The sequence below is a fragment of the Amblyraja radiata genome, chromosome 4, assembly GCF_010909765.2.
Source record: "Amblyraja radiata isolate CabotCenter1 chromosome 4, sAmbRad1.1.pri, whole genome shotgun sequence".
NCBI lineage: Eukaryota > Metazoa > Chordata > Chondrichthyes > Rajiformes > Rajidae > Amblyraja > Amblyraja radiata.
The window spans coordinates 49,919,514-49,944,028 of NC_045959.1; the positions used below are offsets into that span (position 1 = coordinate 49,919,514).

General features: G+C 41.9%; 2 protein-coding genes across 3 annotated transcripts in view; both read left to right on the forward strand.

Annotated features, from left to right (window-relative positions):
* The window catches only part of napg (NSF attachment protein gamma), a 28,725-nt gene extending 25,084 nt beyond the window's left edge, over positions 1 to 3,641 (forward strand). The window contains exon 12 of the mRNA XM_033019389.1: positions 1,802 to 3,641. Coding sequence (XP_032875280.1) covers positions 1,802 to 1,948 — 147 coding nt within the window. The 3' untranslated portion in view covers positions 1,949 to 3,641. The remainder of the gene's footprint in view (positions 1 to 1,801) is intronic.
* A 1,375-nt stretch (positions 3,642 to 5,016) lies between these two features.
* LOC116972072 (probable aminopeptidase NPEPL1) overlaps positions 5,017 to 24,515 on the forward strand; it is a 36,750-nt gene continuing 17,251 nt past the window's right edge. Inside the window, exons 1-4 of one of the 2 annotated variants that reach the window (XM_033019388.1) lie at positions 5,017 to 5,278; positions 15,002 to 15,187; positions 19,382 to 19,552; positions 23,165 to 23,254. In XM_033019388.1, the coding sequence (XP_032875279.1) occupies positions 5,093 to 5,278; positions 15,002 to 15,187; positions 19,382 to 19,552; positions 23,165 to 23,254 (633 nt within the window). In that variant the 5' untranslated portion in view covers positions 5,017 to 5,092. The remainder of the gene's footprint in view (positions 5,279 to 15,001; positions 15,188 to 19,381; positions 19,553 to 23,164; positions 23,255 to 24,515) is intronic. The other variant, XM_033019387.1, reaches the window with a different exon arrangement.

Genomic DNA, 24,515 nt, shown 5'->3' on the forward strand with positions numbered 1-24,515 from the left:
CCGAAGATAGACACAAAAAGCTGGAGTAACTCAGCGGGTCAGACAGCATCTCTGGAGAGAAGGAATGGGTGATGTTTGGGGTTGAGACCCTTCTCCAGTCTGAAGAGGGGTCTCGACCCGAATCGTCACCCATTCCTTCTCTCCAGAGATGCCACCTGTCCCACTGAGTTACTCCAGCTTTTTGTGTCTATCTTCAGGCTATTTATTGTCATGTACCCCAGAGTGCAATGAAAATCCTTGTTTACATGAAACAGTAATGATATATAAAACAATTTCTACTCTGGCGTGGAAAACAGTAGAATGGTGCAGGATAGTAGTGCAAGTACTTGTGCTATGCCAGCATATTGATTTAATTTTGTACAATAGCCCCAAGTAATTTAAAGTTGCCTCATGCCAAATGGCTCAGAACTATGGCCCCAAATTGCTGGTTGCCTATTCCAAGGACATGTTAACAATGTCAATGTTTTAAAAGTTTCATTTTTTACACTTGAAAAGAAAACGTCTGTTCTGACAGCAACGCAAAAATAAATTAATCCCAATTGCCCATAGATGGGCGATATCTTTTCATTCCTTGCTTATTCCTTTTCATGTATAAATGCCTTAAATGTAACGTGTTATTTGACAATAGACAATGCAGGAGTAGGCCATTCGGCCCTTCGAGCCAGCACCGCCATTCAATGTGATCATGGCTGATCATCCCCAATCAGTACCCCGTTCCTGCCTTCTCCCCATATCCCCTGACTCCACTATTTTTAAGAGCCCCATCTAGCTCTCTCTAGAAAGCATCCAGAGAACCGGCCTCCACCTCCCTCTGAGGCAGAGAATTCCACAGACTGCTTCCACCACTCACCCTGGCAGTGCATTCCAGTCACCTATCAGGGGATGGGAGTGGGAAATTACACATTTCTGTTAAAATCTTTGACATTTCAGAGATCTTATTGCGCCCCTTGCAATTTATGTTTAATCTGCATATTCTCTGTAGCTGTAATCTGTTTATTCTGCATTCTGTTTATTTTTCATTTGCACTTTCTGATGTATGATGTGGCTTTCCTATATAGCACTCAAAATAATGGTTTTCACTATTTGTCAGTGCACTTGACATTAATAAACCAATATTAATAATCAAAGCAACAGAACGTCCAAACTTTATATACGCAAAGCCCCTACCAATAAAGGCAAGTATGCAAGGTGCTTTATCTACCACTTTAGCCACTTTCAGGGAGCTATGGCACTGCAATCCCTCTGTACATCCAAGGGTCCCAACAGTCATTTTATCATTTCCACCTGCATTCAACCCCTCAAAGTACAATACCTTGCATTTGTTCAAATTAAACTATATTTGCCCTTAAATCTTTGGAGATACAGATACCAGGATCTCTGGTGCTGTAAGGCAGCAACTCTACTGCTGCACCATTATGCTGACCAATTTCTCCACCCATATTTCCAGCTGATCTATAGCCTGCTACATATTTCATTCAAAAAAAAAAATAATTACTACAATGAAACAAAATTCAAATAAACTTTGTCCCAGCAACCAATTTCTCCTGAATTTTTGGAATGCGAGCTTGGATTTATTGCCCTCAGCATTGTGGTTTGTTGGGCATTTTCAGACCTGGCATTTCCTTTGCATCTGGTCACACAAGCCAAAATAATTCCATGATAGTCATTAATGAGAAGATTATATTTTAATAATTATTTTATGACAAGATCTATGTTCACCCCTCACTAAGATTACTTGCCCTTTTGTTTTACATTAATTTGGAATTTTTGTACTTGAAATTATTTAATCTTATTCTCCCAGTATGCCAAACTCTCTCTGAGCTTGAGAGTTCCTGGTGGAGGAACGAAAAAGAAGTTACCTGTGCAACAAGAAGGTGACCAATCTGCACAAAAGCAACCTGATGGTGGCGATGAAGAGGACGATGACTACTCCTCTGGATTGTGTTAACTGTGGACAAAATGTGTTTGAAATCTCTTGGATCAAACTGAATTGTGAAGAAGTAGTGAAGGCCAAAGCTCAGAAGAATTAATTTCCTTTCCTAAGTCCATGCTTGTTTAGTTGTAATCCTGTGAGTATCTGGTTTGCATAGGAATGGTGCAAGATTAATTTACAAATTACATTGTGAAGCATTTGGATTTGGCTAATGTGTTTATGTATAATTTGATTTTTTTAATTTTGAAAATGCAATCTTAAAAATGCAGTTTATTTTGGTTCTAACTAGATTGTTTTAAATCTGTGTAATTAATCTGTTTTGGGAATATATTCTCAACGTAATGCATCATAAATCAGTATAGGATCAACTGGAGATTTATCTTTGATGTCGTGAGACCTTGATTGATGACACCACTTTGTAAAACAAAAAGTGCTGATCTTGGAAATGTATCAAAATAATGTTCTGGTTTAATTTTCCAATCTTTGTAGATTTGAAATATTATTGTACAGTTACCAAAAGGATGCTGCTTCCTTAAGGCTGCATATCATGACGTTAGTCTTCTGTGGTTATGCTATGGTGTGAGAAATTTTTGTTTTCTGATATTCAGTGTTTATGGTTTATTGTAAATGTGTGTGTATATATAATTCAATTAATGTACAATGGGCATGGTTCAGCAATCGCTAGTTAATGTATCCTTTGTGACAATTGCCAACTTGCAACAAGTTTGTTTTGTAAATGCATTTTTAATGTTAGCCCTTTTATCTTGAACGAAGATTGTCATCAATATCTGCAGTAGCTTTTGGTTATTTCATGGTAATATAAATATCAGAGACAAAATTTGTAGTTGTCTTGCCTTGTTGCTACTAAGAAAGTATCTTCCAAGAAAAGATCTGCAAGAGCCTGGTGCTTATTATCTATCTGTACTTGGCAATGATGTTCCCGTATAAACACAAACCTGCTTTATGTACACTCATTTGAAATCTTGTCCTAGTAAAGTATACTGGCATGATCATTGTTCTATTGTGTTATTTGTGCTCAACTAAACCTTTTGTTTAGTTTGTACTGTACTTGGCACATAAGGTTTAATGTAATTTCCAATGAAAACATTCTATTTAAGCATGTTTCAAAGACATGGAATTTCTCAAATGGAGAATAAGTTGATTTAATGTTCTGTATGTTTGTTCTAACATACATTCAATTCAGTAGCTTCATGGGGCATAATATAGATATAGCGGGAGACCGTGTTTTAACTAATTTGTAAATTAAAACACTGCTCTACATTTTGAGCAATATGCAAGCAAAAACAAAATGCTGGAGAAACACAGTGGATCAGGCAGCATCTGTGGAGGGAATGAACAGATGACATTTGTGGGGTTTGGAACCTTCAGATTAAGTCTGCCTGACCCTGTGAGTTACTCCGGCACTGTTTTTGCTGAAGATGCCAGCATCTGTAGATCCTTGTGCCTCTGTGTATGCTTAGTGCACCAAGCCTTATCTGTGAAATGGAGGCAGTTTATAATTTGGCTAGATGACCTGATTAAGCCTGAAATATTAACTCTGAATTATTATTACATTTTTTTTTTTCATGGTTTGAATGGTTATGCATTTTCCTCTGAGACCAAGCTATTATATTTGCGGGTTCTTCAATTGTTAGATGTAATGTGGTAAAGAAAACAATTAACCAATAAATGGTCCTCTATTCCTTTAGACTGGTCCACCAGAGTCTATTGTAAACTTACTGACTCTCACAACTAGCCAGAGACTATTATAAACCTACTGACTCCCACAACTATTTAGACAACACTTCTTTCCACCCTGCCTCCTGCAAAGACTTTATTCCCCACTCCGAATTCCTCGGTCTACGTCGCATCTGCGCCCAAGATGAGCTGTTCCATACCAGGACATCCGAGATGCCCTCGTTTAGGGAAACAGGGGTCCCCTCTTCCATTATAGAGGAGGCCCTCACATGAGTCTCCTCGGTATCCTGCAGCTCTGCTCTTGCAACTGGGACAAAGCCCCTATTCCTTACCTTTCAACCCATCAGCAATCGCATACAACACATAATCCTCTGATCATTTCGCTGAACACCTTCGCGCAATCTGCCTGGGGCCCACGTGCTGTCCCAGTTGCCAAGCACTTTAACTTCCCTTCCCATTTTCATAGACCTTTTTGTCCTAGGCTGCCTCCATTGTCAGAGTGAGGCCACATGCAAATTGGAGGAACGGCACCTCATATTTCATTTGGGCAGCTTACACCCAGTGATATGAATATTGATTTCTCTAACTTCAAGTAACCCATGCACCCTCTCTGTGTTCCTCATCCATCCTAGTGGTTGTACTAGTTTCACAATCCTGGTGAGTTTCATTATTTGTATAACTCGTTGACCCCTACCCCACAGCCAACAATGGACCGTTGCCTTTATCATCGTTACTTTTTTGCATATCTTTCATTATTTTGTTCTATATCACTGTCTATATCTCTCGCTTCCCTTTCTCCTCACATGCAGATTGAAGAAAGGTCTCGACCCCAAATGTCACCTATTCCTTTTTCCAGAGATGCTGCCTGACCCGCTGTTACTCCAGCATTTTGTGTCTACCTTCGATTTAAACCAGCATCTGCAGTTCCTTCCTACACATGATTGCAATCTAGTATATTTGATTACAATCAAGCCATCCACAGTGTTACAGATACAGGATACAGAGCTTAACGTTTAATGCAAGGTAAGGTCCAATTAAAGGTAGTCCGAGAGTCTCCAACGAGGCAGATGGTTTACGGAGTTGCAGCAAGGTATACAGCGGTGGACAGCAAGGCGCATCTGGACCTGGTGCAGGCAACGAGAGAGCACGCTTGCGGGGGTGGGAGTAACAGAATGCGCCTGCGCGTCGCCGGACTTCTCGCCGCTGACAGGAGACGCGCGCACGCGCACTACCAGACCTGACGGCGCAACCGACCGTCAGGAGGGCTACGCATGCGCATTACCGCTTTGGATGCCGGTCGCCAGGAGGGCTGCGCATGTGCGTTGCCTGTCTCAACGTGAGCGCGGCCGGCGGGCCGGCAGTCAGCGGAGCCGCGCGTGCGCACATCCACACTTGACGCCGCTGCCGGCAGAGCAGGACCAGGACCAGGACGGGACCGGAGTCTGACCCAGAGCAGCGGCGATGAAGGGCGGCGGCAGCAGCAGGAGTGGCGGAGCGGTCGTGGTGGAGCATCTGACGTTTACCGCCAACGCCGGCGACTCCGACCCTCGCTCCAGGGCGGTGTTATTCGCAGGACAGCTGCCTAATCTGCACAAACTTGCCTGGAGCCAAGTGAAAGGGAAACTGGAGCCCCGGGTGACCCAGGAGGTAGCTAGGAGTCCAAGATGGCGCCACCGGTCCGGTCCAGGCCATTCAGCCCCTCTAGCTGCCTGCCAGCCCGTCACCCACCGTGAAGAGCTTTTTGAAACATGCTCTGCTGCTTGATTTTAAAATTATTAGTGTGTTCATGGGGACACAACAGGTCTTAACCTTAAACGTCGTCTGCCCATTTTGCTTCACAGCTGCGGCTTGACCTGCTGCGACCCTTCAGTGTTGTACTCTTGTGCAGTGATGGAAATGGGTTTTAGGAACTGGGGGTACTCTGAGGTCCGTGATGCTGAGGTTTGGAAGGGGGGGGGGGGGGTGTTTCAATGTGCAGTCATACCCATGTAAAAGTACAAGAATGCATAACTTGTTTAGTGTGTATTTATAATACAGTTTATTGTGTATTATATGTCATAGCTGCTTTCTTGCATCTTTCTCTCTCTCTCTGTGTTGGCTGCAGCCATTGTCTGCTTTGGTGAGGGAAGCTGGTCGGTGATTGATCAAAAGGCCCCTCGGAGAATCGGATTGACCGCCGATTGACCAGCGCATTATGTGATTGGATACAATGTCCTTGGAGACGGCGGCTGATTGGACAGGAGGAGATCGATTTGTTGATTGGATGTGAATTTTAAGGGAAGCTGGTCGGTGATTGGACGCAAGCCCCTTAGCTGGTCGTGATTGGCCGCCAAATAATCGGGCACAAAAAATTGAAAATAGGAAAACAATAAAATCGGAATTACGATTTAAATCGGTAGAATATCATGCCTGATCTGCAGCAAAGATACTAGCATCCGCTCTAGTATCTTAGATCTGCAGTTCCTTCCTATTGAAGAAGAACCCTGGCCCGAAACAACTCCTAATCCATTCCCTCCACAGATGCCACCTAGCCCTCTGAGTTCCTCCAGCACTCTGTTTTTTTAATTTAACTCTTGAAATTGAAGTTGGATATAAAGCTGGAGTAACTCAGCAGGCCTGGCAGCGACTCTGGAGAGAAGACCCTTCTTCAGACTGAACTGAACTCTCGTCAGTGAGAGTACTTGTGATTGTCTGCAGAAGGGTCTCGACCCGAAACGTCACCCACTGCCTAGAGCCGCCGCCCATCCCGCTGAGCCACCCAAGCCCCCCCGTGTCCACCTTCAACTCTAGAGCCAAACAAAAAACACAGAGTGCTGGAGGAATTCAACGGGCCAGGCGGCACCCACAGAGGCAACGGACCAGGAGCCGCCACGGGCCAGGGTTCCCCTCACTCCACCCCCCCCCCCCAACAAGAAGGAACCGCAGATGCAGCTATTCCCGCAAAACGCCAAATGATTCCGGGAATGCCGAGGCGAGAGGGTGAGAGAGAGGGAGTGAGAGAGCGAGAGAGATCCAAAGGACGGATTCGGATCCCAACCACGCCTCGCTGAGACATCGGCAGAAGTTTCAAACCTACGGCCCCCTCCAGTTCGAGCCACGTGAACCAAAATACCGCGTTGTAAACAACCACGTTCGCTACTTTGACTGGGCGTTCCACCATAGTCCCACTACAGTCCCGCCAGCGGTTTACAGCTGTTTGATATCTGCTTCAGGAAGGAGCGGGTAATCCACGAGTTGAGCGTGAGCGGAGAGACGCCAGGTCTGATGAGGGCCAAGTACTTAGTCATGGAATTGGGAAAAGTTCCAATGAGCTGGTGAAAGACGTGGACTGCCCTTACAGCGCCACTTTCCTCCACACTCTCCATCTCATGGAGACTGGAAACCAAAGATCCTATAGCGGAGCAAGATAGTCCACTCCACCAAAAAGCCGTAGTAGGGTCATGAGTAATCTTCAGCACCATTTCCGTAACCAGCTTCCGTCTCCGCTCTAGTATCTTTGCTTTGGTCATGGCTTCTTCATGCACAAATCATCTTTTTTTTCCCTCAGCTGCAGGTGATCATTTTGATATTCCTGCCGTCCTCCTTTTTAACTTTGAACATACAAAATATTGCCATTTGTAAGGAGCTCCAGAAAATACTGTGCCCACTCAAGCCATCCTCCCCCCCCCCCCTCCTCCCAGGGCCGGCCTTAGAAGGTGCGGGGCCCAATTGGGAAGATTTTTGGTGAGCCCCAGGGTCCCAGCCAAGGTCTGTAGAATCATAGAAATACAAATAAAGTCTATTGACTCTATATCTCAATGATAGAATGGAAATTCATCAAAATGTGCGTGTAAAAAGTGCCTGCGAGTTAATGGACCAAACAGATCTAAGCTACATTTTAGTATAAAATTGCATACATGTAAGCCTGTAAGTAACAAACAAAATGTGTAGATCACATCTGAAAGGTACATAGTTACAATACCACTTGTTTTAGTGACTGAAATTTAAAAAAAATTTAACTAGATCCTAGGAAACCAATAACTATTGGCGAAAAACCAGTCCAGGCATTAAATTTTGGGCTTCAACCCCATCCTACCCTTTGGGCTTCTACCCCATCCTAACTTAGTTGTGTGCGTGGGTTAGTTGTCTGTGTATGACGTGTGTGTGTGTGTTAGTTGTCTGTGCGTTATATGTGTGTGTGTGTGTGGGAGGGGAGAAGGGAAGTAGAGAAAGAAGGGAGGGAGACAAGGAGAGAAGGGAAAAGAGAGGAAGGAGAGAAAGGAGGGAGGGAAGGAAAGATGGGACCAGAGAGGAAGGAGGGAGGGAGGGAAGAAGGGAAGGGAGGGATAGAAGGGGAGGAGAGAAGGGAGGGAGCGGGCTGGCTGCAGAAGCGAATGCCGGGGTCCGGGCGGACGGGTGTGAGCTGAGGCCGAGGTTTGTAAGCGTTGCTCGAACCCCCGGCCTGGCCCTCCCTGTATTGTTCACCGCGTCTTCCCGGGGAGAGAGAGGGGTGGAGCCGGGGCTGTGTGCGTGAAGCACGGTGACTGGAGGGGCGGGAGCGCTACCCCGGGACCATGAGGGAACGACCCACCTCCCCCTTCTCCATTCCCCCTCACACCCACTCCCCGTCTATCCCTTTCTCCCCCTCTGTCTGTATGGAGTTTGTACGTTCTCCCTGTGATCTGCGTGGGTTTTCTCCGAGACCTTTGGTTTCCTCCCACACTCCAAAAGTGTACAGATTTGTAGGTTAATTGGCTTGATAAAAAAAATGTGAAATTGTCGGTTGGCGATATGCAGAGTACTGCCCTGCCGACTACAACATTCAGAAGGTAATGTGGGATCTACAGTGCCCTTCATAATGTTTGGGACAAAGACCCGTCATTTATTTATTTGCCTCTGTACTCCACAATTTGAGATTTGTAATAGAAAAAAAAATCACGTGTGGTTAAAGTGCACATTGTCAGATTTTAATAAAGGCCATATTTATACATTTTTGTTTCACCATGTAGAAATTACTGCAGTGTTTATACAGTCCCCCCATTTCAGGGCACCATAATGTTTGGGACACAGCAATGTCATGCAAATGAAAGTAGTCATGTTTAGTATTTTGTTGCATATCCTTTGCATGCAATGACTGCTTGAAGTCAGTGATTCATGGACATCACCAGTTGCTGGGTGTCTTCTCTGGTGATGCTCTGACAGGCCTGTATTTCAGCCATCTTTAGCTTATGCTTGTTTTGGGGGCTAGTCCCTTTCAGTTTTCTCTTCAGCATATAAAAGGCATGCTCAATTGGGTTCAGATCGGGCGATTGACTTGGCCACTCAAGAAATTATCATTTTTTAGCTTTGAAAAACTCCTTTGTTGCTTTAGCAGTATGTTTGGGATCATTGTCTTGCTGTAGAATGAACCGCCAGCCAATGAGTTTTGAGGGTAGACAAAAATGCTGGAGAAAAGCGGGTGAGACAGCATCTATGGAGCGAAGGATATAGGCAACGTTTCGAGTCGAAACCCTTCGTCGATTTTCCAGCATCTGCAGTCCCTTCTTAAGCAATGAGTTTTGAGGCATTTGTTTTAACTTGAGCAGGTAGGATGTGTCTATACACTTCAGAATTCATTATTCTACTACCATCAGTAGTTGTATCATCAATGAAAATAAGTGAGCAAGTACCTTCGGAAGCCTTAAGTGCCTGTCCCACTTTCACAACCTAATTCACGACCTCGGCCGAGTTTGCCCTTGACTCATACTCGCAGCAATAGGAGGTTGTAGGTAGGTCGTAGCAGGTTCTGATGCTAGTCGTAGGTACTCGTGGCATAAAGTAGGTCGGGGTGTTTTTCTAGCCTGATGAAAAATGTCCACGAGTAAAAAAGGTTGCGAATTAGGTCGTGAAAGTGGGACAGGCCCTTTACATGCTCAGGCCACAACACCCCACCACAGTTTCACAGATGAGGGGATATGCTTTGGATCTTGGACAGTTCCTTCTCCCCTCCATACTTTGCTCTTGCCATCACTCTGATATAGCCTGACCGGTGGTGGGAAAGATGCTGCAGTCAATTATTAAAGAGGTAATAATGGGGCATTTGGATAGCAGTAAAAGGATTAGTCCAAGTCAACATGGATTTATGAAAGGGAACTGATGCTTGAATAATCTTCTGGAATTTTTTGAGGATGTTACAAGTAAAATGGATGAAGGGGTGCCAGTGGATGTAGTGTACCTAGACTTTCAGAATGCCTTTGATAAGGTCCCGCACGGGAGACTGGTGACTAAAATTAGAGCACATGGTATTGGGGGTAGGGTGTTGACATGGATAGAAAATTGGTTGGCAGACAGGAAGCAAAGAGTAGGAGTGAACGGGCCCTTTTCAGAATGGCAGGCAGTGGCGAGTGGAGTGAGTGCCGCAACTGTTTACCATATATATTAATGATTTGGAAGAGGGAATTAGGAACAACACTAGCAAGTTTGCAGATGACACAAAGCTGGGTGGCAGTATGAACTGTGAAGAGGATGTTAGGAGGTTGCAGGGTGACCTGCACAGGTTGAGTGTGTGGGCAGATGCGTGGCAAATGCAGTATAATATAGATAAATGTGAGGTTATCCACTTTGGCGGCAAAAACAAGGCGGCAGATTATTATCTCAATGGGGTTAGGTTAGGTAAGGGGGAGGTACAGCAAGACCTGAGTGTCCTTGTACACCGGTCACTGAAAGTTGGCGTGCAGGTACAGCAGGCAGTGAAGAAAGCTAATGGAATGTTGGCCTTCATAACAAGAGGATTTCAGTATTGGAGTAAAGAGGTTCTTCTGCAGTTGTATAGGGCTCTGGTGAGACCACATCTGGAGTATTGTGTATAGTTTTGGTCTCCTAATTTGAGGAAGGACATCCTTGTGATTGAGGCAGTGCAGCGTAGGTTCACGAGATTGATCCCTGGGATGGCTGGACTCATGAGGAAAGCTTGAAAAGACTTGGCTTGTATTCACTGGAGTTTAGAAGTATGAGGGGGCATCTTATAGAAACATAAAATTATAAAAGGACTGGACAAGCTAGGTGCAGGAAAAATGTTCCCAATGTTGGGCGAGTCCAGAACCAGGGGCCACAGTCTTAGAATAAAGGGGAGGTCATTTAAGACTGAGGTGAGAAAAAACGTTTTCACTCAGAGTGGTGAATTTATGGAATTCCCTGCCACAGAGGGCAGTGGAGGCCAAGGCAATGGATGGATTTAAGAGAGAGTTAGATAGAGCTCTAGGGGCTAGTGGAGTCGAGGGATATGGGGAGAAGGCACGCACGGGTTATTGATAGGGGACGATCAGCCTTGATCACAATGAATTGCGGTGCTGGCTCGAAGGGCCGAATGGCCTCCTCCTGCACCTATTTTCTATGTTTCTATGTAAGTTAATCTTCGTCTCATCTGTGCACAAAACCTTTTTCCAGAACTGTGGTTGCTCTTTTAAGTACTTCTTGGCAAACTGTAACCTGGCTATCCTATTTTTGTGGCTAACCAGTGGTTTGCATCTTGCAGTGTAGCCTCTGTATTTCTGTTCATGAAGTCTTCGGTGGACAGTGGTCATTGACAAATCCACACCTTACTCCTAAAGAGTATTTCTGATCTGTCAGACAGGTGTTTGGGGATTTTTCTTGGTTGGTGTCTCTAACAGTTTTATTCTTGTTTTACAGTCTCATAATGGCTTCTTTTACTTTCATTGACACAACTTTGGTCCTCAAGTTGATAAACAGCCATAAAAGTTTCCAAACGTGATGGAAAAACTGGAGGAAAGACAAGGTGCTGAGAGCTCTCTTACACCTACATTAAGGAGGCAATTAAACACACCTGAGCAATTACAAACGCCTGTGAAGCCATGTGTCCCAAACATAATGGTGCCCTGAAATGGGGGAACTGTATAAACACAGCTGTAATTTCTACATGGTGAAACCAAAATGTATAAAATAGCCTTTAATAAAATCTGACAATGTGCACTTCAATGTAATTTTTTATATTACAAGTCTCAAATTGTGGAGTACAAAGGCAAATAAATAAATGATGGGTCTTTGTCCAAAGGGTCCCTAAAATTAAGGGACTGAAGTTTAGGGGTAACATGAGGGGGAACTTCTTTACTCAGAGAGTGGTAGCTGTGTGGAATGAGCTTCCAGTGAAGGTGGTGGAGGCAGGTTCGTTTTTATCATTTAAAAATAAATTGGATAGTTATATGGATGGGAAAGGAATGGAGGGTTATGGTCTGAGCGCAGGTATATGGGACTAGGGGAGATTATGTGTTCGGCACGGACTAGAAGGGTCGAGATGGCCTGTTTCCGTGCTGTAATTGTTATATGGTTATATAGTTTGTCCTAAACATTATGGAGAGCACTGTCAATCAGTAATGGAGAAGGATGTAAAATGGCAGAAGGAGTTTAATTGGAGCAAGTATGAGGCCTTGTTCATTGATATAGTAATGGCAAGACCCTTGACAGTGTTGATGTACAGAGGGATATTGACATCCAAGTCCATTGCTCCATAAATGTGACAACACTAGTAAATAGAGTGGTACATAGGGCCTATGGTATGTTCGCCTTCATTGGTCAAGCATGGAGTATAAGAGTAAGGAAATCAAATTGCAACTTTATGAAATTTTGGTTAGTCTGCATTGTCGGTTTCGGAGATGGCACAGAGGTTTATCAGGATGCTGCCTGAATTATAAAGTTAGCCATACAGAGGGTGGACAAACTGGAGCGTCAGGTTTAGCGGAGACCTGATAAAAGTTTATAAGATTATGAGAGACATAGACAGTCAGACTTGTTTCCCAAGGTAAAAATGGCTAGAGGACATAGCTTTAAGGGGAGTGGGGCAAAGTTTAAAGGAGATGTGTCGAGCAGCTGTACGCAAAGAATATTAGGTGCCTGAAATGTGCTGGCAGGGGTGGTGGTGGAAGGTGGTATTTAAAGGGCTTGCTGGACACTTGAATATGGAGTGATGTGGATCATGTGCAGGCAGATTAGTTTAATTAATTTTGGCATCATGTTTGGTGCAGACATTGTGAGTTGATGGAGCCTGTTGCTTTGGTGTTCACTTCTATGTTCTATATTTGTATCTGTGGTCTATATGCCATCCAAGGGAACACCAAGGTGGCACTGGATGAATTAAACTCAGTTGTAAATTCTTAAAACAGCAAAACTTGATGCCCTGTTCATCAATGCCAGTTAATTAAATTCAGCTAATTTCAGGAACGTGCTCCCCAAATACCATCAGCATGTCTTCTGTTCCAAATGGGTGTTGAAGCTCTTGACTACTACTACACAACAAATCAAGTAGACGTATGGCTCCATTCCTTGCAGGGACAGTTTCTTCCCAGCTGTAATCAGGCAACTGAAACATCCTCCCGAAACCAGAGAGCAGTCCTGAACTACTAGAGAGTTGTGAGTCTGGAATTCTCTGCCTCAGAGGGCGGTGGAGGCCGGTTCTCTGGATACTTTCAAGAGAAAGCTAGATAGGGCTCTTAAAGATAGCGGGGATATGGGGAGAAGGCAGGAACGGGGTACTGATTGGGGATGATCAGCCATGATCACATTGAATGGCGGTGCTGGCTCGAAAGACCGTATGGCCTACTCCTGCACCTATTGTTTATTGTCTACTATCTACCCCATTGGGGACCCTCGGATCTTTGATCAGACATTACTGGCTTTGTCTTGCACTAAACGTTATTCCCTTATCATGTATCTGTACACTGTTAATGGCTCAATTGTAACCATATATTGTCTTTCCGCTGGCTAGTTAGCACGCAACAAAAGCTTTTCACTGTACCCCAATACACGTGACAATAAATTAAACTAAACTGAATTGAACTGACGTCATTTTGGCCTTCAGTGTGATCATCTGTTGGTGCTGCCTCATCTGGCGTATAGGAGACCAAAATGCGAGCCACCAAAGAAAAGAATAATGCATTAATTGTCTGAGGAGGCCAAAGGTCTACTTAAGGACTACTTTGAGTAAATGGAATGGAACATGTTCAAGACCACTTCATCCAGCCTGAATAAGTTTACCTCAGTCATTACCTCAAGTTTCATTAACAATTGCATTGACAACTGTGTTTTGAAAAAAGAATTGGGGCCTATCCTAACCAGAAACCATGGATTGAATTTCCTTTATTGAATTGAATTAATTTGAGCAGGATTATGCACTTGGATGCTCAAGGAACTGTACATGTTGGAATCTTGAGCAAAACACAAAGTGATGCAGTAACTCAGTTGTCAGGCAGCATCGGTGGAGGGTTTGGTTTGGCGAATTTCAGGGCAGAAACATCTCTATTCCTCCACAGATTGTGTCTGACCTGCTGAGTTACTCTAAAATTCTCTGCTAAGTGCAGATCCAAGGCTTTCATGAGAGATGATCACAGACTCCAAAAACGCCAGTCCTGATCTCCGCAAGATTATCAGAGATTTAAAAAGAGACTTCCAAAACACGATGGAGGTTCAATTCAATGAAGCAGTTGCTAGACAAAACTTGCAGTGACTGAATATGTTCACAAGTTGCAAGCAAAAAAACCAGGGCAATGTGGCATCAATGTATCTGTACTAGATCAGCTTAATGTCTTTTCTGCCCATTTTGAACAGGCAAACAAAGTTCCACCTAGGCCTGTTTCGCCCATCCGCTGCTGGCTCTATCCCTTACATCTCAGTGGTAGAAGTCAGATCTGTTTTCATGAAGGAACGTGGTGGGTGTGATGGGGTCCCTAAATGGATTCTGAAATCGTGCGCCAATCAACTGGCCACATATTTAGCTGATATCTTCAACCTCTCACTTCAATAATCTGAAACTCAAAAGATTTGACAGTAAGGAATGAAAACGTTTATAATTGTCATTATATAATTTGCTTCTTGGTTACTGTCTTCATGTAAAATTCCAGTTTCAAAGATAAATTTACTAATTCTTCATTCCATGTAGCCCTGCATACAACGGCTCCCTACTGTGGAAAGTTGTATGCAAGGCTATGATACACTGATCTTCTGACCTTTCTCACTTTGAGTTGATCTCTACTCCATTTGTACAAGCTTAGTTAAATTTGCCCTTTGTTGTGAATAATGGCATAATACTGGAACTGTGGGCTCATGATTGATCTCAAATTTCTTGCTATGACCTGATGCTGTACACAGTGCCAAGTGTATAATTGTAAATTTTTTTTCTGTGGGAAACTAAATAAGCATTGTGATTATAAAAATGACACACAGTGCTGGAGTAACTCCGGGTCAGGCAGCATCTCTGTAGAACATGGAACACCTATCCATGTTCTTCAGAGATGCTGTCTGACCCACTGAGTTACTCCAGCAATGTGTGCATTTTCTTTTGAAAATGAGCATCAGCAGTTCAGTGTTTCGAAGTGTTGTAATAATGTTCTCTTTGTTAATCAGGTCTGGAAGACTGCATTAAGAATCTTGAATCCAAATCCAGTAGACACTTGCTCTCTTTGGCTCAAGCATGCCTTTGTGGCAGCTCTCCCAGCCAAAGTCAGCCGCCACAACAGTCCGTCTTCAGCTCAATTTCTCACACGACTGATTTGCAATTCTTTGACTGGAAAAACTGACCAATGCATTGTGGTGAGTGATTTGTTAACCTCTTTCATGTGCGTATTTGTGAATGTTCTCTGCTTGCATTTTTATTTACAGAATGCCAATTAAATTTAATGTTCAATATCAGTTACAATAAATTATTAGCTTTTAGTTCAGTACAGGCGATCCCTGCGATTCTGGCATTTGCACTCCGAAAAAATGGTCTTTATTCCGATTTATTTTCCACAGCACACGCCTCAAGATCTCCACAGGTGTCAAAAAATGAGAGTGATTTCGTTTTTATTTACTTTTTTTTAACATAGATTTTGCAAGGGGGAATTTTTATTCAGCATCCAAGATTTTTAGTGAATGATTTGTGAATTATGTAAGAGCAAATTGCCATTAACCAAACTGCAGTAATACAAGGAGCCGTCAGTAGATTTTTTGCTGATTTTATTCCATTATTTTCAAAAGCAACGTGAATGATCAGTGGAATCTGTGCAAAAAATATATTCAATAATTTATATGAATGTTTGGAGTGTAAGGCCGCCTAAAAAAATAAATCAACTGTTGGCATTTCTGTGCATTTACCCCGGAAATATTGTGTGGAATAATTCTCATCTAAAGTACTGTTGTTGGAAATGTCTATTTGAAAATACCCATCCTCTGAAAGGTAGTTGAGTGAAGCACAAAGTGCTAGAGTAACTCAGTGGATCAGGCAGCATATGTGGAAAGAATAAATAGGTGACTGTTTGGGTTCCACAAATGCTGCCTGACCAGCTGAGTTATTCCATTCCAACCTGTTTTACTCAGGTTTCCATCATCTGCAGTTACTTGAGTCAGATTGGTGTTTTGAAGTTAAATCTTTCATTTGCATAAAACCTTTTGCATCCCCTTTCCTGATGTCTCAACTTGTTCTCCAGTGAGCAAAGTACATCTGTAGCATAATTGCTTTTGTAGTGTGGCCAATTTTTGCACAGCAAGCTTCCAGAAAGAGCATTTTAGTGCAAAATCTAGAATTGCTACTGTTAAGTTGGCAGATTGGATGATGGCGACTGGAACTCACTGCTTTCCTGATAAGGCAGCAGTGTGGAGATGATATTTCACCTTTGGGCATCCATGGTGCTCTGTCAGGGCAGTGTCTAGGAAAAAGACATAAAGAGATATTAATGGAATCAAGGGATATGGGGTTAGTTCAGGAAAATGGCACTGAGAAAACTAATCACCCATGATTTTATTGAATGGTGGTGAGCCATGGGTTAGAAAGGCTTTTAACAAAATTATCTGTTCACTGGTTTTAGTATTGATAAGTATATAGTTTATTTGTTTCTGTACCAATGACAATTCGATAACTAAAATTCAGTGCCTGCTATGATGAGGTAACAAATTTTCTGAAGAAACAAATGTATCTGAATATTACGATCGAAGAACTGATGTACATTTTTAATGCACTATAATTTGATTATGTTGTTAGGACTAATAATAGAAAATGTAATTTTCTTCTGCATTGCAATAATTAATAGTAGAGCCACAATATTAATTCCTTATCACCCTCATTTTTATAAGCTGGTCAAATGCTTGCATATGTGAAACTATCTGTCAATCTTCCATTTCATTGCCAGCACTTAAAACTACTGTTACAGACTCTTTAAGTTGTTGATTTGCAAGTCGTCTGCTTCTAATTTCTAAGGGTGAAAATTGCCCAACGCATCACTGGTTCCTCGCTCCCCTCCATTGAGTCTGTCCAAAGCAAGCGTTGTCTGCGGAGGGCGCTCAGCATCGCCAAGGACTGCTCTCACCCCAACCATGGACTGTTTACCCTCCTACCATCCGGGAGGCGCTACAGGTCTCTCCGTTGCCGAACCAGCAGGCCCAGGAACAGCTTCTTCCCGGCGGCTGTCACTCTACTCAACAACGTACCTCGGTGACTGCCAATCACCTCCCCCCCCGGACACTTATTATTATTTATTCAAATCATTTGCTATGTCGCTCTTCCAGGGAGATACTAAATGCATTTTGTTGTCTCTGTATTGTACACTGACAATGACAATTAAAATTGAATCTGAATCTGAATCTAATTGAAATATCAATTTAATGCTCTTTATCTAATGCTAATGTTAATATCAATTTATATACCTAGGACCAAGATTCTGCTAAATCAGATTTCAGAGATTTAATTGATTATAGGGAGATCAATCATGACAGAGTCTAGTAAATTAAATATTAACATCTGGCACAAGACTTCAAGGAAAGTGAGTCAGGTCTCAGTTTTTAAGAATTGAGCAATGGGTGAGAAAGCTGAAAAGTAATTCCTGCAAATGACTATATATGAACAGTATTTTGATCATTGAACAACTTCTCTGATGTACAGTGGCTTGCAAAAGTATTCATACCCCTTGAACTTTTCCACATTTTGTCACGTTACAACCACAAACGTAAATGTATTTTATTAGGATTTTATGTGATAGACCAACACAAAGTGGTGCATAATTGTGAAGTGGAAGGAAAATAATACATGGTTTTCAAATTTTCTACAAATAAAAAACTGAAAAATGTGGCGTGCAAAAGTATTCAGCCCCCCTGAGAATACTTTGTAGAACCACCTTTCGCTGCAATTACAGCTGCAAGTCTTTTGGGGGTATGTCTCTACCAGCTTTGCACATCTAGAGACTGAAATTGTTGCCCATTCTTCTTTGTAAAATAGCTCAAGCTCAGTCAGATTGGATGGAGAGCGTCTGTGAACAGCAATTTTCAAGTCTTGCCAGAGATTCTCAATTGAATTTAGGTCTGGACTTTGACTGGGCCATTCTAACACATGAATATGCTTTGATCTAAACCATTCCATTGTAGCTGGCTGTATGTTTAGGGTCGTTGTCCTGCTGGAAGGTGAACCTCCGCCCCAGTCTCAAATCTTTTGCAGACTCTAACAGATTTTCTTCCAAGATTGCCCTGTATTTGGCTCCATCCATCTTCCCATCAACTCTGACCAGCTTCCCAGTCCCTGCTGAAGAAAATCATCCCCACAGCATGATGCTGCCACCACCATGTTTCACAGTGGGGATGGTGTGTTCAGGGTGATGTGCAGTTTTAGTTTTCCGCCACACATAGCGTTTTGCATTTAGGCCAAAAACTTCAATTTTGGTCTCATCTGACCAGAGCACCTTCCTCCACATGTTTGCTGTGTCCCCCACATGGCTTGTGGCAAACTGCAAACGGGACTTCTTATGGCTTTTTTTCAACAATGGCTTTCTTCTTGCCACTCTGCCATAAAGGCCCGATTTGTGGAGTGTACGACTAATAGTTGTCCTGTGGACAGATTCTCCCACCTGAGCTGTGGATCTCTGCAGCTCCTCCAGAGTTAACATGGGCCTCTTGGCTGCTTCTCTGATCAATGCTCTCCTTGCCCGGCCTGTCAGTTTAGGTGGACGGCCATGTCTTGGTAGGTTTGCAGTTGTGCCATACTCTTTCCATTTTCAGATGATGGATTGAACAGTGCTCCGTGAGATGTTCAAAGCTTGGGATATTTTTTTATAACCTATCCCTGCTTTAAACTTCTCCACAACTTTATCCCTGACCTGTCTGGTGTGTTGCTTGGGCTTCATGATGCTGTTTGTTCACTAATGTTCTCTAACAAACCTCTGAGGCCTTCACAGAACAGCTGTATTTATACTGAGATTAGATTACACACAAGTGGACTCTATTTACTAATTAGGTGACTTCTGAAAGCAATTGGTTGCACTGGATTTTATTTAGGGGTAATCAGAGTAAAGGGGGCTGAATACTTTTGCACGCCACACTATTCAGTTTTTTATTTGTAAAAAAATTTGAAAACCATGTATCATTTTCCTTCCACTTCACAATTATGCGGCACTTTGTGTTGGTCTATCACATAAAATCCCAATAAAATACATTTATGTTTGTGGTTGTAACGTGACAAAATGTGGAAAAGTTCAAGGGGTATGAATACTTTTGCAAGCCACTGTATATTGATGTATAATTGAATATCCTCCATTAAACAACTTTTAAGTTATGGGGCGTAAAAAAGATAGAAACAAGAGTAGGCCATACTGTTCCTTGTGACTGATCATAACTCATCTTTTCTCTACCAACCGTTTTCCCTTATTCCTTGATTCCATTATTATCTAAAACCGTTTTTTTTGTCTGATTTGTGTGTGGTATGTATTGTTATTTCCCCCAAAATATTGTTTTAACTTTATATTGTGATTATACCTTTTATTTCAGTTAGTCTGTGAATATGCAGATGTCTTTGCCTTAGCATGTGCACTAGCAAGGGCGTTTCCTTTGTTCACTCGACGCACTGGATTGGACAAACGTGAAGACAAGCTCACGGTTACTGTACAGTTTATTCTGGTGGGAGAAAATACTGAGCCACTCTGTGAATCGACACTTGCAGTAAGTAATGGCACAATGAGAAGAGAAAGCCAAGTGATGTTGCTAATTTATAGAGCCATTGAGTCTTACAGTGTGGAAACAGGCCCTTCAGCCCAACTTACCCACACTGGCCAACATATCCCATCTACACGAGTCTCATCTGTCTGCATTTGGTCCATATCCCTCTAAACTTGTCCTATGCATGTACAGTGCCTTCCATAATGTTTGAGACAAAGACCTATCATTTATTTATTTGCCTCTGTACTCGCAAATTTGAGATTTGTAATAGAAAAAAATCACATGTGGTTAAAGTGCACATTGTCAGATTTAAAATAAAAGTCAATTTTTATACATTTTGGTTTCACCATGTAGAAATTACAGCAGTGTTCATACATAGTCCCTCCATTTCAGGGCACCATAATGTTTGGGATGCAGCAATGTTATGTAAATGAAAGTAGTCATGTTTAGTATTTTGTTGTATATCCTTTGCATGCAATGACTGCTTGCAGTCTGCGATTCATGGACATCACCAGTTGCTGGGTGTCTTCTCTGGTGATGCTCTGTCAGGCCTGTATTGCAGCCATCTTTAGCTTATGCTTGTTTTGGGGGCTAGTCCCCTTCAGTTTTTTTAGCATATAAAAGGCATGCTCAATTGGGTTCAGATCAGGTGATTGACTTGGCCACTCAATAATTGATCATTTTTTAGCTTTGAAAAACTCCTTTGTTGCTTTAACAGTATGTTTGGGATCATAGTCTTGCTGTAGAATAAGCCACCAGCCAATGGGTTTTGAGGCATTTGTTTGAACTTGAGCAGATAGGATGTGTCTATATACTTCAGAATTCATTATGCTACTACCATCAACAGTTGTATCATCAATGAAGATAAGTGAGCCAGTACTTTGAGCAGCCATACATGCCCAGGCCATAACACCCCCACCACCGTGTTTCACAGATGAGGTGGTATGCTTTGGATCTTGGGCAGTTCCTTCTCTCCTCCATACTTTGCTCTTGCCATCACTCTGATATAAGTTAATCTTTGTCTCATCTCTGCACAATACCTTTTTCCAGAACTGTGGTTGCTCTTTTAAGTACTTCTTGGCAAACTGTAACCTGGCTATCCTATTTTTGCAGCTAACCAGTGATTTGCATCTTGCACTGTAGCCTCTGTATTTCTGTTCATGAAGTCTTCTGCAGACTGGTCATGGACAAAACCTCACCTTACTCCTGAAGAGTGTTTCTGGTCTGTCGGACAAGTGTTTGGGGATTTTTCTTTATTATAAAGAGAATTCTTCTGTCAGCTGTGGAGGTCTTCCTTGGCCTGCTAGTCCCTTTGCGATTAATAAGCTCACCAGTGCTCTCTTTCTTCTAAATGATGTTCCAAACAGTTGATTTTAGTGAGCCTAAGGTTTGGCTGATGTCTCTAACAGTTTTATTCTTGTTTCTCAGTTTCATAATGGCTTCTTTGACTTTCATTGGCACAACTTTAGTCCTGCTGTTGATAAACAGCAATAAAAGTTTCCAAAGTTGATGGAAAGACTGGAGGAAAGACTAGGTGCTGAGAGCTCTCTTATACCTGCATTAAGGAGGAATTTGAACACACCTGAGCAATTACAAACACCTGTGAAGCCTTGTAGCCCAAACATTATGGTGCCCTGAAATGGGGGGATTATGTATAAACACAGCTGTAATTTCTACATGGTGAAATCAAAATCTTAAAAAAAATACCCTTTAATAAAATCTGACAATGTACACTTTAACCACATGTGATTTTTTATATTACAAATCTCAAATTGTGGGGTACAGAGGCAAATAAATAAATAATGAGTCTTTGTCCTAAACATTATGGAGGGCACTGTGCCTGTTTAAACCTTTCTTAAACGTTGCGAAAGTACCTTCCTCAACTAACTCCTCCGGCAGCTCGTTTCATGCACCCACCAGCCATTGTGTGGAAAAGGTTACCCCTCAGGTTTCTATTAAATCTTTCCCCTCTCATCTTCAACCTATGCCCTCTGGTGCTCAATTCCCCTACTGTGCATCTACCCGATCTATTCCTCTCATGATTTTGTACACCTCTATAAGATCACCCCTCATCCTCCTGTATTCCAAAGAATAGAGTCCTTTTCTGCTCAACCTTTCCCTATAGCTTAAACCATTGAGTCCTGGCAACATCCTCGTAAATCTTCTCTGAATCCTTTCCAGCTTCCAATTCCTTCCAATTGTGTTTGATGGGGCTGCCCAGGGACTAACTTCAATGGAGCTGCATTTGGCTTGTAAAAATTGGTGACTATGTTGACTGATGGTGTGTCCTCCCACTAATGTAATTTATCAGTTTCAGTATTTGTAAATTGACAATGCTTTGCAAAGCCAAATGTTTTGAATTAATTTTAGGTTATGGTGTACACAGTTTTAGCAATTCAACAAAATCATAGGAACATATTCTAGTTAAACTCTGGGGGATTAACACAATGCCCCTTGCAACAAATTATGGTTCCAGAGGTTTGTGGAAAATGATGGTTTGTGGTTTCCATTGCCCTTTTTTCCCCCCATAGCATTCTGCAATTGGTGTTTCTTTTTAGCCAGTGACTTTTCTGATTTCTTTCAAGGTGATGTTAGTGCTTTTTCACAACTTTCTTGCAAACAATTGTGCAAAAGTAAAATACTTTATTGTACTCCTAACCACAAATTATCAAACAGCCTTTTTCATCTTTTTGATATCACCTCACTTTGATTTTATTTTGACCTTGCCATGTACTTACAAAGTTCTTAACTGTTTTTGTGTTGATTTTCAGGCTTATATACTTCCTTTCAGATCATCAAGCATGAAGGAACTATCATCACCATTGAAATAATTCTAATTGCCTTTCGATGGTGACTGTAGTATTTTTTGTATTAAGTGCACAAAGTAACTAAATCTTAATCTACTGCTGAATTTTAAAGCCTGCTTATTTAATGGTTTTCTCTTTTCCACATTTATTAGATGGAACAGTAATATGCAATAGCCTTTTACTTGTTGTTAAATGTTGTTCACAATAGTTGCACAGCCCTCTCCTTCATTGAAAACATCTACAAGAGGTCCTGCCTCAAGAAGGCAAAATCAATTATCCAGAGTCCCCACCTTCCACCTCCCTCTTCTTTCTGTACCCCTCGCCATCAGGCAGGGGTACCTGAAGGAACAGCTCCAAGAATAGGAACCATTAGGTTTTTGAGTTGACCTACTCAATCCTAATCCTACCTTGGCTACAGAGCACAATGGACCACCTCTTGCACTACCATGGACTTGTTTTCTAATTGTTTTTTTTTACTAATGTCAGGTTTTTTGCACAGTCTTTCTTTTGCTGTGTTTAGAAGTTATTGTTTTGTGTGCTGCCTGTGTTTATGTGCTTGTGATGTTTTATCAATGTACCTGTCCCTCACCATACTTGTGCAAGTATTAATAAACAACATGTCTCTTTAGATCCATAATACAAACAATGTTGACTGAAGCACCCATTATTTTTAAATTACAGAAAATTGCGTAATTCACTATATTTTGCAGAAAATAGCTAACTAATGACAAAATGATTTCACTAGGTTAGATAAACTGTTAGAAGGTCCTGTTAGTTTTCCAGTACATAACCATTATTTATCTCATAGTGCCTGTCAAATGTTGCTGAAGGCATCCGATTAGCAGCTCGGATTGTGGATATGCCATGCTGTGAGATGAATACAGATGACTTCCTTGTGGTAAGCACATTCGATTCTTTAGACAGCAGCATAAACTGAATCAGCTTATTCACTTTGTTGCATTTCATACTTTGTATCAATAATTAAATCAGCCACTTTATTTTTTGTCTCTAAGTGAATTTTGCCAGAACTCCACTGGTTATAGAAAAAAAAATGTGATTTATGCACCTGTAGAATATGGTATACACCTGTAGAATATTCAGTTTTTCTACTCTTTATAAAGTTGTTCCTGAGACTTTTTGCTATAGTTTTCAGCTTTATTCAGTTTCAGAAGGGCAGTGCTGGAGCTTGTCTTGCTGTCAGCCATTCCATATTCAACCCTACTGCAGAATATGCAGAGATAATCTAGTATGCATGTCAGAATTTCAAGGTTTGCTGATTCAGGCATATTGATGTGCTGCTGCAAGTAAAAATATAATTGTTCCATTTAGGTACATATGGCAATAAAATACTTGGCTCTTGAACAACCAGGTGGTGGTTGAACTTCTCATTTGTGAATTATCTGATTTTTTAAAGCTATATTCAGAATGTATATTTATTTTATTGTATTAAAAGTATCAGGAGCAAATTAAAATGCTGTGGGGAAAAGCAAGGTGTTGCATTTATGTAGTACCTATTTTTACTACATTGGTTGGATTATTTACAAAATGAGGAGGCAGTCATTTAAAATTGAGTTGCAAAGGATTATGAATCTCTGAAATTCTATAAACCTGTCATACAACACACTACTAAAAGATTTCTGGAAGTCCATGTGCACCACATCCTCTGAATTGCTCTCATCAACTCTTCCTAACCTTATATTTATTATCCGATCAGTTAAACTTCATTTGCCTTAACAAATCTATGATAGGTTGCCTTGATTAATCTATTTTTCTTCAAATAATTAGTAATCTTGTCATGAAAATGTTTCTAAAGCTTTTCTATCACAGAGGTTAAAATGGCTGGTCTACAGTTGTTGAATGTTTCCTTATTTCCCACTTTTAAACAAAGGAGCAACATTCGTCAATCTTCAGTTCTCTGCTATCACTGATGATGTGTTCAGGAGCATCAATAGATGTATTTTTAGCAATCACTGTGCTGGAGAAACCAGTGGCGACCAGGAATAGACTGGTTTACAACCAAGAATAGGGTGGTGACGACTGGAGAGAGACCGGGGAAGAGCTGGCCTGGGAATCTTCCCAACTCCCCAGTTTAACAAGGCCAAGGGGAAGGAGAGGCACAAGCTGGTCCAGGAGGAAGTGAGGGCAGTGCTGGAGGAGGA